Here is a 14642-nt window from a genome sequence, read left to right on the forward strand (position 1 = left end):
TTCCCAACAAGGAAACAAGCTCAGAAAACTTTGTTGGCTTGCCCAAGCTCATAAAGGTAGCTTGAACTTCTGAAGTATCACACTCATAACTGAACACAGAACTCTGGATGGGGTCTGATCCTGAAGAAAAGACTGGAATTTACTTCTCTTATTCTTTTGACCCTATGTTTTTTAAATGTAGTCTCAGATAGCATTAATTTGGCCGATACATCACACTACTGACTCATAATGAGTTTATGTTCCATGCCTTTTGTCCCTACTATGTGTCAATGAATCAATTAGTACATATTTATTAAGCACCTACCATGTGCCAGGCACTATACTAAGCTCTGGGGATTAAAAAAGAGACAAAGGATGAGGAGAATCTAGAAGACACTTAGAAATGTGTCTGAGATGGTAAGGAAACTGGGGAACATGTTTTATGAGAATATGGGTGTTTATCTTAGAGAAGACAAAGCTTATAGGCTCATGGTAACTATCTTTAAGTATTTGAAGTGTTGTGAAAGAAGAATTATGCTTATTCTGATTGGCTCCAGATGGACTCTTTAGGATCAATGAATAGAAGTTAAAAAGAGATAGATTTCAGTTTGGTATAAGGGAATATATCTTAACAATTAGAGCTATCTAAAAATGATTCACTTTTTTAGTTAGTGTGTACCTCCTCATTGGGGGGTCTTCAAAAATTGAATGGCTACTTGGGGATAGTGTGTTAAAAAGGAGAAGCTTGGATAGGCATTGTTTGGACTAGATGGTCTCAGAGATCCTTTCAATTAGAATATTCTTTATTGTAATGTACTTATATTCTATTCACATGTCAGTTCACACCACTTTTCTACTAAAAAACCTTCAGAATCTCTTTATTGCCTCTCAAGTAAACTTAAGGTTCCTTAGCATGGCATTTAAAGTTCTCTATAATCATGGAGCAACCTACCTTTCTAGCTTTATCTTCATCCCTTCACTCTATGCCCCATCTAAATTGGAAAACTCTCTGTTGTCCCAAACACAGTCTATGTTCTTTGTTTATTATCTATGCCTGGAATATCCTCCTTCATCCTTGCCTGATGACTTCTGTCATGTGGAAGAGGGACTGGACTTATTCTGTTAAGCTCCATAAGGCAGAAGGAGAGCAATAGTGCCAAGGCATTTAACAATAAGGAAGACTCCAGCTTGAAGTGCAGAAAACACCTTCTAAAAATTAGATCTGTCAGAAAATGGAATAGATTACCTCCGGAGTTACTGTAGTTGATGCTCCCTATACAATGGATGTCTCTAGGAGACTGCCAAAGTTTTTTTGGAGGTATGCTTAGGACTGCCCTGGTAGCCTCACAGATCAGAGGCAGAGGGGAAGGTTTGTTTATTTATCTAAAATCCACTGATCTCAATTTCCTTCTGAGCTGAGTGAGGGTCAGTTCTTCCCCACCACTTTCTCTCAGACATCCTTCTTGGTTTAGAAAAAGGGATCTGTCCGAGAGGTTGGTTGGTACTAGCTATTTTTCAGATTGAAATTCATAGAACAACTGAGCAACAAGAGTCCATAGAACATAGAAGATAGTCAGAAGTAATCAAGATCTTAAGACATAGAATTTTATAGCTCCAAGGGATCTTGGAGGCCATTTAACTCAACTTCATCATTTTATGGATGAGAAAACTGTGGCTCAGGAGAAGTGACTTGCCTGAAGCTATACACCTAGAAACCAAGTCTCTTTAATCCTCAATTCAGGTGTTACACACACACACACACACACTATCCCATATCTGTCCTTTTCATAGACTTTATGTAGTTAGCTCATAGTTAGCTTCATTGTGTGGATAACTGATTTCCAATCATGCTCATGCTAGTCATCTGTTTTATGACTTTAGCCATCATGTCTCTTCTCTGGGTCTCAATTTCTTACTTTGTAAAATGGAAGAATTTGATCAGTGGTTCTCAACCTTTCTAATGCCATGACCCCACAATACAGTTCCTCATGTTGCAGTGACCCTAAACCAAAAAATTATTTTGGTGGCTACTTCAAAACTGTAATTTTGCTACAGTTATGATTCAGAATGTAAATACCTGATATGCATTATGTGTTCTCATTGCTATAAACCCACAGGTTGAGAACCGCTGATTTAGATGCTCTCAAAGAAACTTTTTTAAGTGTACTATTTTATGATTTTGGTTGTTACTTTAAAATTCCTTAAATAATTTTCAGGTGCGTAATCTGACTATAGGATAAGATAATAGATTTCAAATGGGAAGGAACCTTAGAGGCCATATAATCCAACCCCCTCACTTGATAGGGAAACTGAGGCTCAGAAACATTAAATGATAACCCAAGGTCACACAGGTAGTAAGAAGCAGAGTCACAATCCTCACTCAGATCCTCTGACACCAAATCCAGTATTCTTTCTACAATACCATGCTGCTTTCCATCCTCTGGCTTTCTCCCTTTATGACCTTGTCAGGGCTGTTTCACACATGGACAATACAGGGATGTGTTGCAGGAAGAAGGGATCAGAGAAGTCAGGAATCAGTCTAGAGACCTAATTCACTCATTTCATCCTGAAGAGCCCCAAGGGAATTTTACTTTGAAAGGTGAGATAAAGTGCAAAGTGCCCTGTATCTGGAAGTAAATCCGAACCCTGGTGCCTATTAGTTGTATGACTAACTGAGCAGATAATTTCCCCTTTCTGATCCTCGATCCACCTTACAGGGTTGTGCGGTGATGATCAAAGGAGAGAAAAATGTAAAGTGATATGAAAGTATGTTACTATTTTCCAGTTCCTCCGAATCTTAGAATGCCATGGGCTTTGTCCTCTATTCCTTTGCCCTTAGGGTGTGAGAAAACGCCTGGGTTCAGTTGCTGTCCCTTCCTTCGTGCTGACTGGTTGGGGTCTGTGTTCTTCATTCCATCACAGTTTGCTGTGGGGAGGGGGCTTCTCTGAGGAGAGGAGACACTTTAGACTCTCCTAAGGCCAATACCACTTTCCAGGGACCCTAGGGTACCACTCCCCAAACAAGTCAGGTCGACTAAAATGTTTCCCCGCCAGACAAGGTGAACTTCCTCTTTTCCCTTTCAAATAAAAGGTAACAATCTCCCAAAATGTGTTCGCTGTGTCCAGCCTTCGGTATGTCTCTCACAATGCTGGACACACAGACGGTGAGAATAAACATTTGCAGTGGGCATCAAATTGAATTCCTAAGAGGGGCTTTAGTGTTTTCAGGGCGCGGCTGAGCTGCCGCCGATGGGTTAGGGAGGGGGGGGCGACTTTTGAAAGGGGTCAGCCGCCTTAACCGTTTCCTTCCCCTCAGCATCCTTCCAGCAAAGAGCAGCTGCTCGGAGGCCTGACTCCAAGCTGAAGAGGAAGGAGTTACAGAGGGGAGGGAGGGTACGAGCTCCCAGACGCTGCGCGCTGACGAAAGCAGGTGATTTCTCCGCAAAGCTCTCTCCCTCAGCATCTTTCCTGGTGTGGGCTTTTTTTTTTTCTCCCTTGCTGATAGTGGGTGGGGTCGCTTCCCCTGCAGCACTAGCAGCGGCGGCGGCGACAGCAACAGCAGTGGCAGCAGCAGCAGCAGCGGCGGCGGTGGTGGCAGCAGCAACAGCAGTAGCAGCAGCAGTCCCAGCAATGCTCCGGATTCCCGGCAGATGAACGCCCCTGGGCAGGTCACTCTGTCCTCTTTCCTCCTGGCCCTGTCCTCCGGGAAGAGCTAAGTAGCCCAGGCAGGGAGCGGGGAGCTGAGAGTGGGGAGTAGAATCGGGAGATCGACTCCGCATTGGGCGGGAAAACCGAGGAGCCCAGAGTCAGCCACCCCTCCCCGGACCCTGCAGGCTGACAGACAGCTCCGCCCGTCTCTGCAGCATGGCTTAAGCCTGCAGCAGCCTCCATGGGTTCCACATAGGGCTGACGGGCGAGGCGAGCCCGAGAGAAGATCTTGAACATTTATACATCTGCAATTGCAATCTTTTGCAAAAGCAGCATTTGCAGCCTGTGCAAGGCAGGTTGCATGCTTGCAGACTTTTTCATCCAGAGAACAGCACTGACTCCCAACCTTGGGACTGGTAGTAGGGTGGGTGTGTGCTTTTCAATAAAATAAAAACTTAGTGGTAGTGGGTGAACAAGGAGGGTACAGGCGGGAGCAGGAGGCTAGATCCTGCAGCAGAGCAAGATCGGTGTAGCCAAGCCTGTCAAGGTGGGAAGAGAAAAAGTAGGCAGAAGGAAGGTGAAAGATAGGGTCTTTGGACACAAGCACCATGGCTTGGCCGTGCATCACCCGTGCCTGCTGCATCGCCCGCTTCTGGAATCAGCTGGACAAGGCGGACATCGCGGTGCCCCTGGTCTTCACCAAGTACTCGGAGGCCACCGACCACCCCGGTGCCCCGCCGCAACCGCAGCAGCCCCCAGCGGCGCAGCCGCAGCATGCTCCCCCTTCGGCGCGCTCCGTTGCCATAGAGACGCAGCCGGCCCCCGGCGACCTGGATGCTGTTGCCCGGGCAACGGGGCCCAGCGGGGAGCGGGAGCCTGGGCCTCCCAGTGCCCAGGCCAAGGCGACCGCTGGCCCAGGTTCGAGCCTTGGCCTGGGCTCGGCGGACTCCGTGATGCGGCAGGACTACCGGGCCTGGAAGGTACAGCGCCCGGAGCCGAGCTGCAAGCCGCGGAGTGAGTACCAGCCTTCAGACACGCCCTTCGAGAAGGAGACCCAGTATCAGAAGGATTTCCGGGCGTGGCCGCTGCCCCGACGGGGCGACCACCCCTGGATCCCCAAGGCGACCCCACCACCCCCGCCGCAGTCGCTGCCCGCCCCAGCCTCGGCCTCCCCAGGCCCCCCCACGGCTGAGGAACGGCGGCGGCGGCGGCAGCAGAGCCAGGAGCGGAGGTCCGCCGAGGCCCCGGGCCAGGCTCAGGCTCCTGGAGATGAGGAGGGGGGCAGCGGCGGAGGGGGAGGCCCTGCGGCCGGGAAGGCGTCCGGAGCAGACTGGCGGGACACGCGCAAGAAGGCGGGGCCCGCGTGGATGCTGCGGCGGGCAGAGGGCCAGGGGCTGCAGGGGTCCGAGTCTCAGCCACAGCCACAGCAGCAGCAGCAGCAGCAGCAGCAGCAGCCCCCTGAGTCCGGAGTAGGCAAGGGGCGGGCGGCGGCCGACGCCCTTAATCGGCAGATTCGCGAGGAAGTGGCGACTGCCGTGAGCAGCTCATACAGGTGAGGCAGAGCCCAGGGAAGAGTAGGGAGGGGGAGGAGAGAGAAAGGGGCGCCGCCCATGTACAGCATCCCTCATCTGATTTCGTCTCTGCCTCTTATTCTTTGTATGACCTTGGCCCAGTTACTCTAACTTCCAGGGCCTTAGTTTCCCCTGCTGTAAAATTAAGGGTGGGACTATATAACCTCCAACAACCCTTTTTCCAGCTCTAGATTTGGAGCTAGGCCCCGCCCTGTGGCCATGACTCCACCCATCTTAGGAGGCTATTTGCAGGGACCGGTTTTATCCCGGTTCTCTTTCCCCAGCGCTTAGCGCAGTGTCTGAAACTTAGTAGGAGCTTCATAAACGCTGCTTGGCTGACTCTTTGCTGCCCATGGCCCCACCCAGTCTTCTGCTCCGCCACGCCACCCCACCCCATAGCCATAATATCCTTCTTCCCTTCAAGCTTTACAGATCTCCAAATCCTGCTCTCCTCTTATTTCCCATCAGGCTTCGTGCTTCCTATCCCAGGGACCTCACATCATTTCCCCTCCATCCTTTCTGCCGTCTCAGGGTTTCCTTAGGCTTCCCAAGACCTAGACTCCCTTGGCTATCACGGTCCTACGAGAACGCACGCTGCAGGACCAATCTTAATTCTGTATTTGCATCTTCTGCTCTTAGCACAGGGTTTGGCACAGAGCAAACATTTAAGTGCTTTCCAGTCACTTATCGCCATTCCGAACACGTTGGAACAACCCTCTCATCAGTGCTACAATTCTCAAGTAAATGCTCTGCTCTCCACATTTGTCATGGCACCTTTCTCTGCCTATTTATTCCATGCTCCCACCTCCCTTATGGCCATTTGCCCCCATTAGCACATGCCTTTTTTCACTCCCTATTTGAGCTTTCATTCCAAACTAATGAGTAAACAGATTGCTGTAGGTTATTCTGGAGAGACTGCAGGCGAAACACTGAGCTTGAGGTCTCTGGAGAATCCAGATGTGTACAATGAATAATGAGACAAGAGATGCCCATTGTGTGGCCCGCAGGGCTCTACGTGAGGGCCACAGCCACCTGCTTCGTTCTCACAGAAGTTCAATGAGGAAGACTACAGGTTTGTTATGTGTTGCCAAGAGACTACAATCATTTCAAAATTTAACTTCATATAATAATATTTATTGCCTTATCTTGTTAACTTACTTTTATATACATGGGGAAATATTTTACAAATATCTTTTATATAGCAAAGAAGGCTGATGGGAAGTGATTTTTAGAGCTACCAAAATCCATATTATTCATTAATTTTTAAAAATATTGCTTTCATTATTTTTATTATTTTATTTTATTTATTATTATTATTACACAGATTATTGGTTTCCAGACAAGTCAAGGAATTGACTTTTTAAATAGGAAGTTTTTAATGGCCTTGACAATCCAAGTATGGTCTTAGACAGTATAACCATTTTTTAATGGGCAATTAAAGTATATAACAGTTGATGTGAAACTTAACATTCTTTTGATTCATAGGGAAGACTGACTGACAATAGAGCTATGTAATTTGGAGGAAGGCAGTTGTGAATAAATTGGATAAATTAAAAAGGGGGAAAATCTGGAAATGGTCTATCTAGTATACCCTCATCCTGTCTTTGCCCTCTTGTGTTTCTAGGCATTTCTCTGATTCAAATACATTCCTCATCTGTTTCAAATGGATTTGAGGTAGCTAAGACCATATTGGCCCCACTCCAGTGACAATTTGATTTATTATTCCTCATCCCTTCCATAGTAAATCACAGTGTGTTCAGGGCACAATGACTAATTAGTTAATCTCATGGGCTTTAAAGATGGCATCTGCTGCATGATATTTATGTTAATAGTTCACTCACATATGAAAAGCTCACATAATTTAGCATTTTAATACATCTGCAATTTGACATCCAGATAAAACCATAAGTGATGATAAGGTGTCTTTATTGGAGAAATGTAGTTGCTCCAGAAAGAGAAATACATTGTTAATAACATGAAGATTTTGAAAGGCTCCTATTTAGCAGACTTTCTACTTCTTCGTCTGGTTATATCATCATGGGATTTTGCCATCAAGTGCTATTTGAAGTGTGATTTTGAGTTATTGACACACATGGTTGAGTTAACGCAATGAACCGTGACACTGTCGAGTCTGTCACTGTTTATATAATCTTAAAAGTGCATTTCACTGGGTGGACTTTAGTAACAAATTCAGCAGACGCTTGTCTAGAAGATCTATTTGTCATAGGGTGAAGGAACAATGCTCTTTGGGGGGAGGTAGTGGAGGGAGAGGTAAAATTACCCTTCTAATCAACCTCTCTGCCCTTGCAGTGAGTTAATAGGGATGGATGAGGGTAGCAGGTGCTCCCCATAGGAATGCTAATGGGAGAGACCTTTCATGGCAGAAGGCAGCTGATGCTCTGGGAGATAGAATCTATCAACCAAGGAGAGAAAATTTCTGGAAGAAGGAAAAGTGACATGGACATCAGAAAGAAGGGAGCCTTGGATTTAATACTCTAAAGCTGTGCCAGGAAGGCTGGAGAAAGCAAGAAAACCCTATCTTTAATGCCAAGTGAAAGCCATATTTTATGGGGACAATGGGAAAGAAAATAATTCTCCTCCTCATTTCCTTTCATAGAATCAGAGAATTCTTGTTGAATTGAAACAAATCTAGTTCAACCCATATCTGAACAGCAGGGAAATAATACTGGTGCAGGTGGAAAGAATATTGGTGGTTGGAAAGGACTCTAAAAGAATGCATACCTTTTGATCCAATAATACCACTATTTAGGTCTATATCCTAGAGAGATTTAAAAAAAAACGAAAAGGACCTGTTTGTACAAAAATATTTATAGTTGCTCTCTTTGTGGTGGCAAAGAATTGGAAACTAAAGGGATGTCTCCCAATTGGGGAATGGTTGAACAAATTGTGGTATATGATGGTGATGGAATACTATTGTGCTATAAGGAATAATGAACCGGATGATTTCAGAAAGATGTACGCGAACTGATGCAGAGTGAAATAAGCAGAACCAAGAGAACATTATACATAGTAACTGCAATATTGTGGAATGATCATATGTGATAGACTTTGCCACCAACAGCAATATTATGTTCCATGACAATTCTGAGGGACTTATGAAAAAGAATGCTATCCAGCCCCAGAGAAAGAGCTGTTGGAATAGGAATGTAGATGAAAACAATGACATCACTTGTTTATTTGGGAATATGTTTAGAGTTTTTGTTTTATAAGACCATTCACATAAAAATGAATAATATGAAATTATGTTTTGTATGGTAATACATATATATCCTAGATTTGAATTGCTTGCCAGCTCCAGGATAGGGGAGGGAGAAAGGGAGGGAGATAATATGGATCATATAACTTTGGAAAACTTATATAGAAATTTGTTATTAAAAATAAAAAAAATTTTTAAAAGAATGTTGTTGGCAGCTAGGTAACTCAGTGGATAGAGAGCCAGATTTGTAGATGGGGTCCTGGAGTCAAATCTGGCTGCAGATACTTCCTGACTATGTGACCCCGGACAAATCCCTAAACCCCCATTGCTTAGCCCTTACTTTTTTTTTTTTTGCTTTGGAACCAATATACAGTGTTCTTTTTTAACACGGAAAGTAAGGTGTTTTTTTTTTTTTTAAACCTTTACCTTCTGTCTTGGAATCAATACTGTGTATTGGTTCCAAGGCAGAAGAGTGGTAAGAGCTAGGCAATGGGAGTTTAGTGATTTGCCCAGGGTCACACAGCTAGGAAAGTGTCTAAGATCAGATTTTAACCTAGGACTTCCCATCTCTAGGCCTGGTTCTCAATCCACTGAGCTACCCAGCTGTCCCTGGTTTGTTTGTTTGTTTAAATAAAGAAATAATATAGTTTTGACCTTACACCATTTTTTTTTCTATTTGGGTCTCAGTTTCTTAATCTATAAAATAAAAGCATTCAACTAAATGTTCTCTAAGGGCCTTCCTAATCTAACATCTTGTGAAATTGTCATCTCTATTCCACTTAGAGATTTGTAGTCTGAGGCTCCCATTCCACTTTGATTTATTAGGAATTTTTTTTCTTATACTGAATTGAAATCTGCCTTCAAAACTTCCTCTCATTCCTCCTAATTCAGGCCAGTGAGATTAAACAAAACAAGTCCAATACCAATTATAGGCCATAGCCCTTTGAATGTTGGGAAATGCTAGTAGAAGCCAAGCCTCTTTGAGGGTAAGAATTGGTTATTGCAGGGTGGGGTGGGGTGGGGTGGGGGAAGTGAGGGAAAAAGAGAGAAAGAGACAGAGGGATATATATATATATATATATATATATATATATATATATATATATATATATATATATATATATATATATATATATATATATATATATATATATATATAGAGAGAGAGAGAGAGAGAGAGAGAGAGAGAGAGAGAGAGAGAGAGAGAGAGAGGGAGAGAGAGAGGGAGGGAAACAGAGAGAGAGGGAGAGGGAAGGGGAGGGGGAAGGGGAGAGGGAGAGGGGGATGGGGAAGAGGGAGGGGGAGAGGGAAGGGGAGGGGGAAGGGGAGGGGGAAGGGGAGAGGGAGAGAGGGAAAGGGAGAGAGAAAGAGAGGGAGAGGGAGAGAGGGAGAGGGAGAGGGGGAGAGAGAAAGAGAGGGAAAGGGAGAGAGAGGGAGAGAGAGGGAGGGAGGGAGAGAGAGAAAGAGAGGGAAAGAGAGAGGGAGAGGGAGGGAGGGGGAGAGAGAAAGAGAGAGAGAGAGGGAGGGAGAGGGAGAGAGAGAAAGAAAGAGAGGGAGAGGGAGAGAGAGAGGGAGTCAGGAGGGAGGGAGGGAGAGAGAAAGAGAGGGAGAGGGAGAGAGAGGGAGAGAGGGGGGGGAGCAGCTAGGGTCTAGCATGGTTAATATTGTTCATGGTCAGTATTTAATAGTGGTTGAACTGAATCATATGCCCCTCTTCTTTTTTTCTAGGCTAAATAATCGATACATACTTAAATGGTATTTCAAATCCTCTTCACTGTCTAGTTCTGCTTCTTTTTTCTCATATATAGCAGCTACCAATGCTCATCTTAAAATGTGATCCCAGAATTTTCAAGACAATGTTCCAGATATAGTGTGGCTAAGGCAGACAAGATTAAAGCCTTCATCTCCTATGTTCCGGACATGATTCTTCTATTCATACTACCTAATAACTCATTAGCTTTTTTTGCTGCCATGTCAAACCACTGGCTCATATTGAGTTTGTAGTCAGCACAAAGACAGATCCCTAGAGTCCCTCATTAGGAACTATTTTTATAAGTGTGCTTCCTTCTAGGTTTTCACCAATCGATTAATCAGTGTTCTTTGGTTCTGGTCCTTCAAAGAATTCTAGATTCATATCATTGTACCATGAACTTGCTCATCACTCTCATTTAGGCCCATAAAGATATCAGAAGATATTTTATAAAATACCTGGCTAAATTCCAGATGTCAGTGGCATCCTCTTACAAACAAATGCTCAGAAATCATCTCTTTAATGATTTTAGAATTTTGTCAAAAACTGAAGTCACAATCCATGGTCTTGCAAAACTACCTTCTTATTTTTTGAGAACCAGGGACTCATTTGCTATCTCTAAGCTTTTGACATCTCTACCATTCTCTATTAATTTTCAAAGATCAAGAGTGTAAGGACCAGAATACGGGGGGTAAAAATAAAAGGGTTGGACTAAATTTATAAGAGAATGGTTGCCAGGAATTATTACTCAATTCCAATTGAATTATTACAGTAATTTATTTACAAAAGGAGAAAGAGTGAAAGTAAGAAAATCAGAGAGAATAGATAGTTATTCCAGCCCATTCTGAATCAGGCAGGGCTTCAGAGGCCTCAACAAAGGGGGCTCAGAGGTAAATTAAACAAGTGTTTACCTGCGGAAGTCTCTCCCAAGGGGAGTGGGGTGGCTCTCCAGAGGCTAGTCCCTCCAGAAAATCAGGAAGAAGTCAGCCTTTTCACTCACCCATGTGGAGTTCATTAAAAAAAATTTATTTAATTTTTTTTTTATAAACCCTTACTTTCCATCTTGGAGTCAATACTGTGTAAGGGCTAGGCCATGGGGGTTAAGTGACTTGCCCAGGGTCACACAGCTGGGAAGTGACTGAGGCCAGATTTGAACCTAGGACCTCCCATCTCTAGGCCTGGCTCTCAATCCACTGAGCTACCCAGCTGCCTTCCCTCTCCCTCCCCCCTCCCCCCCCCACATGGAGTTCAAAGGGAGAAATTTAAGAACAGTCTCACCAAGTCCAGGTTCTCGGGTCCATGAAGCAGATTCTCTACCAGCTCCCACTTAAACTCAGAACTCTGAAGAACGAAGAACTCCCTTCACAGGAAGTTACCACTTCTTTTAAAGATGCTTCTTTGAGTCACTTCCTGTGCCTTCCTCCATTTTATGTAGACTAATTATAGCCTATAAATTTTCTTAGGACTGCCCAGGGGGTGTCATTTCTGATTTGTCACAAACTTTTAGCACACTTGGGTTATAGACCTCACCCACTCAAGTGTAAAGTGGGGTGTGTACACTTCTGGTGATTAAATCTAAAAATAGGCAGGGGAGAGTTAGTCCCATCTTCACAAGAGCAATAATTCAGCAACCCCTTCTACTTATTCTTTCACTTTGTCTAGGCCTGGTCACTCAAGGGGGATTAGTCACATTCTTACCAAATCTTCATCCACTTTAGGTTTCAAATTCCCTTTTAATTCTATACGTTTCAAGATTTTGGGTAGAGAAAATGGAAGCAAGATAAGCACATGCTTCTACCTTCTCTTGTTGTTCAGTCATTTCAGTCGTGTCTGACTCCTGCTGACCCCATTTGAGATTTTCTTGGCAAAACTACTGGAATAATTTGCTATTTCCTTCTATAGTACTTTTCACAGATAACAAAACTGAGGCAGATGTAGGCTAAATGACTTGTCCAGGGACACACAGAGCTAGTAATTGTCTGAGGCCAGATTTGAACTCAGGAAGATGACTCTTCCTTATTCCAGACCCTGTACTCCATCCACCTTGGGATCACCTGCTCTCATCATTGTTTTCTTTGCTTTGAACCGAGGTTTTGGATCTCATTTTCTTTAGCATTTATCACTAGCAAGGAGCTTATTTGGGAGTGTTAAGACTCTTAATATCCTTTTAGGACCTCATTTTCAAATCATTTACAGTTAATGTGTCCCTGCTGTCATATTTAGAATATTTCTTAGACAACTGCCCTTTTTCTTTTTCATCAGAAGCATTTGTGTTTGGATCATTGGTACTTCCTTCTTGAGAGCATCCTGCATCTTTTTCCAATTTCCTTGTGGAATTTTCGGTTGTGGCCAGTTTCCTACCTGTCCTTCCTCTGATCTCCATTTCATTTTTTTTCCCTTTAAACGTTATTTTATTTAGTCATTTCCAAACATTAATCATTGGAAACAAAGATCATTCTCTTTTCCTTCCCCTCCCCCCCCCTCTCCCATAGCCCACTCACAACTCCACTGGGTATCTCATGTGTTCTTGGTTCAAACCCATTTCCATACTGTTGGTATTTGCACTAGAGTGCTCAATCAGAGTCTCTCCTCAGTCGTATCCCCTTCCCCCCTGTAGTCAAGCAGTTGCTTTTCATAGGTGTTTCTACTCCCATAGTTTATCCTCTGCTTGTGGATAGTGTTTTTTTTAGATCCCTGCAGATTGTTCAGGGTCATTGCATTGACACTGATGGAGAAGTCCATTACTTTCTATTGTACCACAGTGTTTCAGTCTCTGTGTACAATGTTTTCCTGGTTCTGCTCCTTTCGCTCTGCAAGACTTCCTGGAGGTTGTTCCAGTCTCCATGGAATTCCTCCACTTTATTATTCCTTTTGGCACAATAGTATTCCATCACCAACATATGCCACAATTTGTTCAGCCATTCCCCAATTGAAGGGGATCCTCTCATTTTCCAATTTTTTGCCACCACAAAGATCGAAAGAGCGCAGCTATGAATATTCTTGTACAAGTCTTTTTCCTTATTATCTCTTTGGGGTACAAGCCCAGCAGTGCTATGGCTGGATCAAAGGGTAGATATTCTTTTAGCGCCCTTTGGGCATAGTTCCAAATTGCCCTCCAGAATGGTTGCATCAATTCACAACTCCACCAGCAATGAATTAGTGTCCCAACTTTGCCACATCCCCTCCAGCATTCATTACTTTCCTTTGCTGTTATGTTAGCCAATCTGCTAGGTGTGAGGTGATACCTCAGGGTTGTTTTGATTTGCATCTCTCTGATTATAAGAGATGTAGAACACTTTTTCATGTGCTTATTAATCGTTTTGATTTCTTTGGCTGAGAACTGCCTGTTCCATTTCATTTTTTGTTTTAATTTTCAATTAAATTTTTTTCCCGTTATGTGTAGAAACAATTTTTGACAATTATTTTCTGACATTTTAGGATCCAGATTCTCTTCTTCCCTCCCTTTCCCTGGACCTCCCCAGGTGGTAAATAGTCTGATAGAGGTTATACCAGTGCTTTCATGGAATGCATATTTCCATATTGCTTTATGTTGTAATAGAAAACACAAAACTTACAATAAAAAACTCATGAAGGAAATAAAGTGGAAGCTGGCATGCTTTGATCTGCAACTCTGCTTTCTTTGAAATTCATTCTTTCAAAATCTAAAAATCTAATTCTAGAATCATTGAATTTATTTATTGGAAGGACAATGGGGATGACTTTCCTTTTACAAATGAGAAAACTGAAGCCTTGAGAGGTTAAATGATTTGCTACAGTCCTTTAGGTAGGGGATCCAGCATTCCACCCCAAGGAAATTGATTCCAAATCTAGTCATCCTTCTGATCTGTCACATTGCCAATAGAGCATGTCTAGCCTTTCTCTCCTTTTTTGTTTCCAGTCCTGAAACAGCACTGTTGCTTCTCCAAGTAGGCAGTTTTAATTGATTAGCTGGGAAGGAGCACACTGGAGGGTGAGCTAGCTCTGTGGTTTTGCACTGAGTTGTTGGGAAGCAATGATAAAACCAGATCTTTTCTCCTTCCACTCCTACTGCTTCCCCTGACAGTTTTAATCTTAAACAAAAAGCAGTTAAACAGTAGATTCAATTTTTATAGACATTTTACTTTTTTACTTTTAAAAGCATTTAACATATGTATTAAGTGTCTGGTTATAAGACAACTGTACTTACTGCTCAGGGAGTTAAAAATAGTTTAAAAAAAAACAGCTCCTGCTATCAGCTTATAATTCGATAAAGGGTGATAATATACATAGATGAGTAAGTACAATGAAATTTAGAAAAGAATAATGGCACAAGAAAAGTAAAAGTGCAATGAGTTCAATCGAGGGAAAGATCAAGGATCATGGAAGTCTTCACAGAGGAGGTGTCATTTGAACTTTTTTTTGAAAGATGGGAAGGTTGTGAAATTATGGAATAGTGAAATGATCACTGGACTTGGGTGAGAAGATTTAGTTTCACAAA

At 43.3% G+C, this 14642-nt stretch overlaps 1 protein-coding gene across 3 annotated transcripts in view; it reads left to right on the top strand.

Annotated features, from left to right (window-relative positions):
- Positions 1-4192: 4192 nt before the first annotated feature.
- MAP6 (microtubule associated protein 6) overlaps positions 4193-14642 on the top strand; it is an 87886-nt gene continuing 77436 nt past the window's right edge. For all 3 annotated transcript variants that reach the window (XR_466297.3, XM_007490953.3, XM_007490954.3), the window contains exon 1: positions 4193-5179. Coding sequence is in view for 2 of the 3 variants with exons in the window: in XM_007490953.3 (XP_007491015.2) it covers positions 4236-5179 (944 nt within the window). In the remaining variant the exon portion in view is untranslated. The remainder of the gene's footprint in view (positions 5180-14642) is intronic.

The sequence above is a fragment of the Monodelphis domestica genome, chromosome 4 (genome assembly GCF_027887165.1).
Source record: "Monodelphis domestica isolate mMonDom1 chromosome 4, mMonDom1.pri, whole genome shotgun sequence".
NCBI lineage: Eukaryota > Metazoa > Chordata > Mammalia > Didelphimorphia > Didelphidae > Monodelphis > Monodelphis domestica.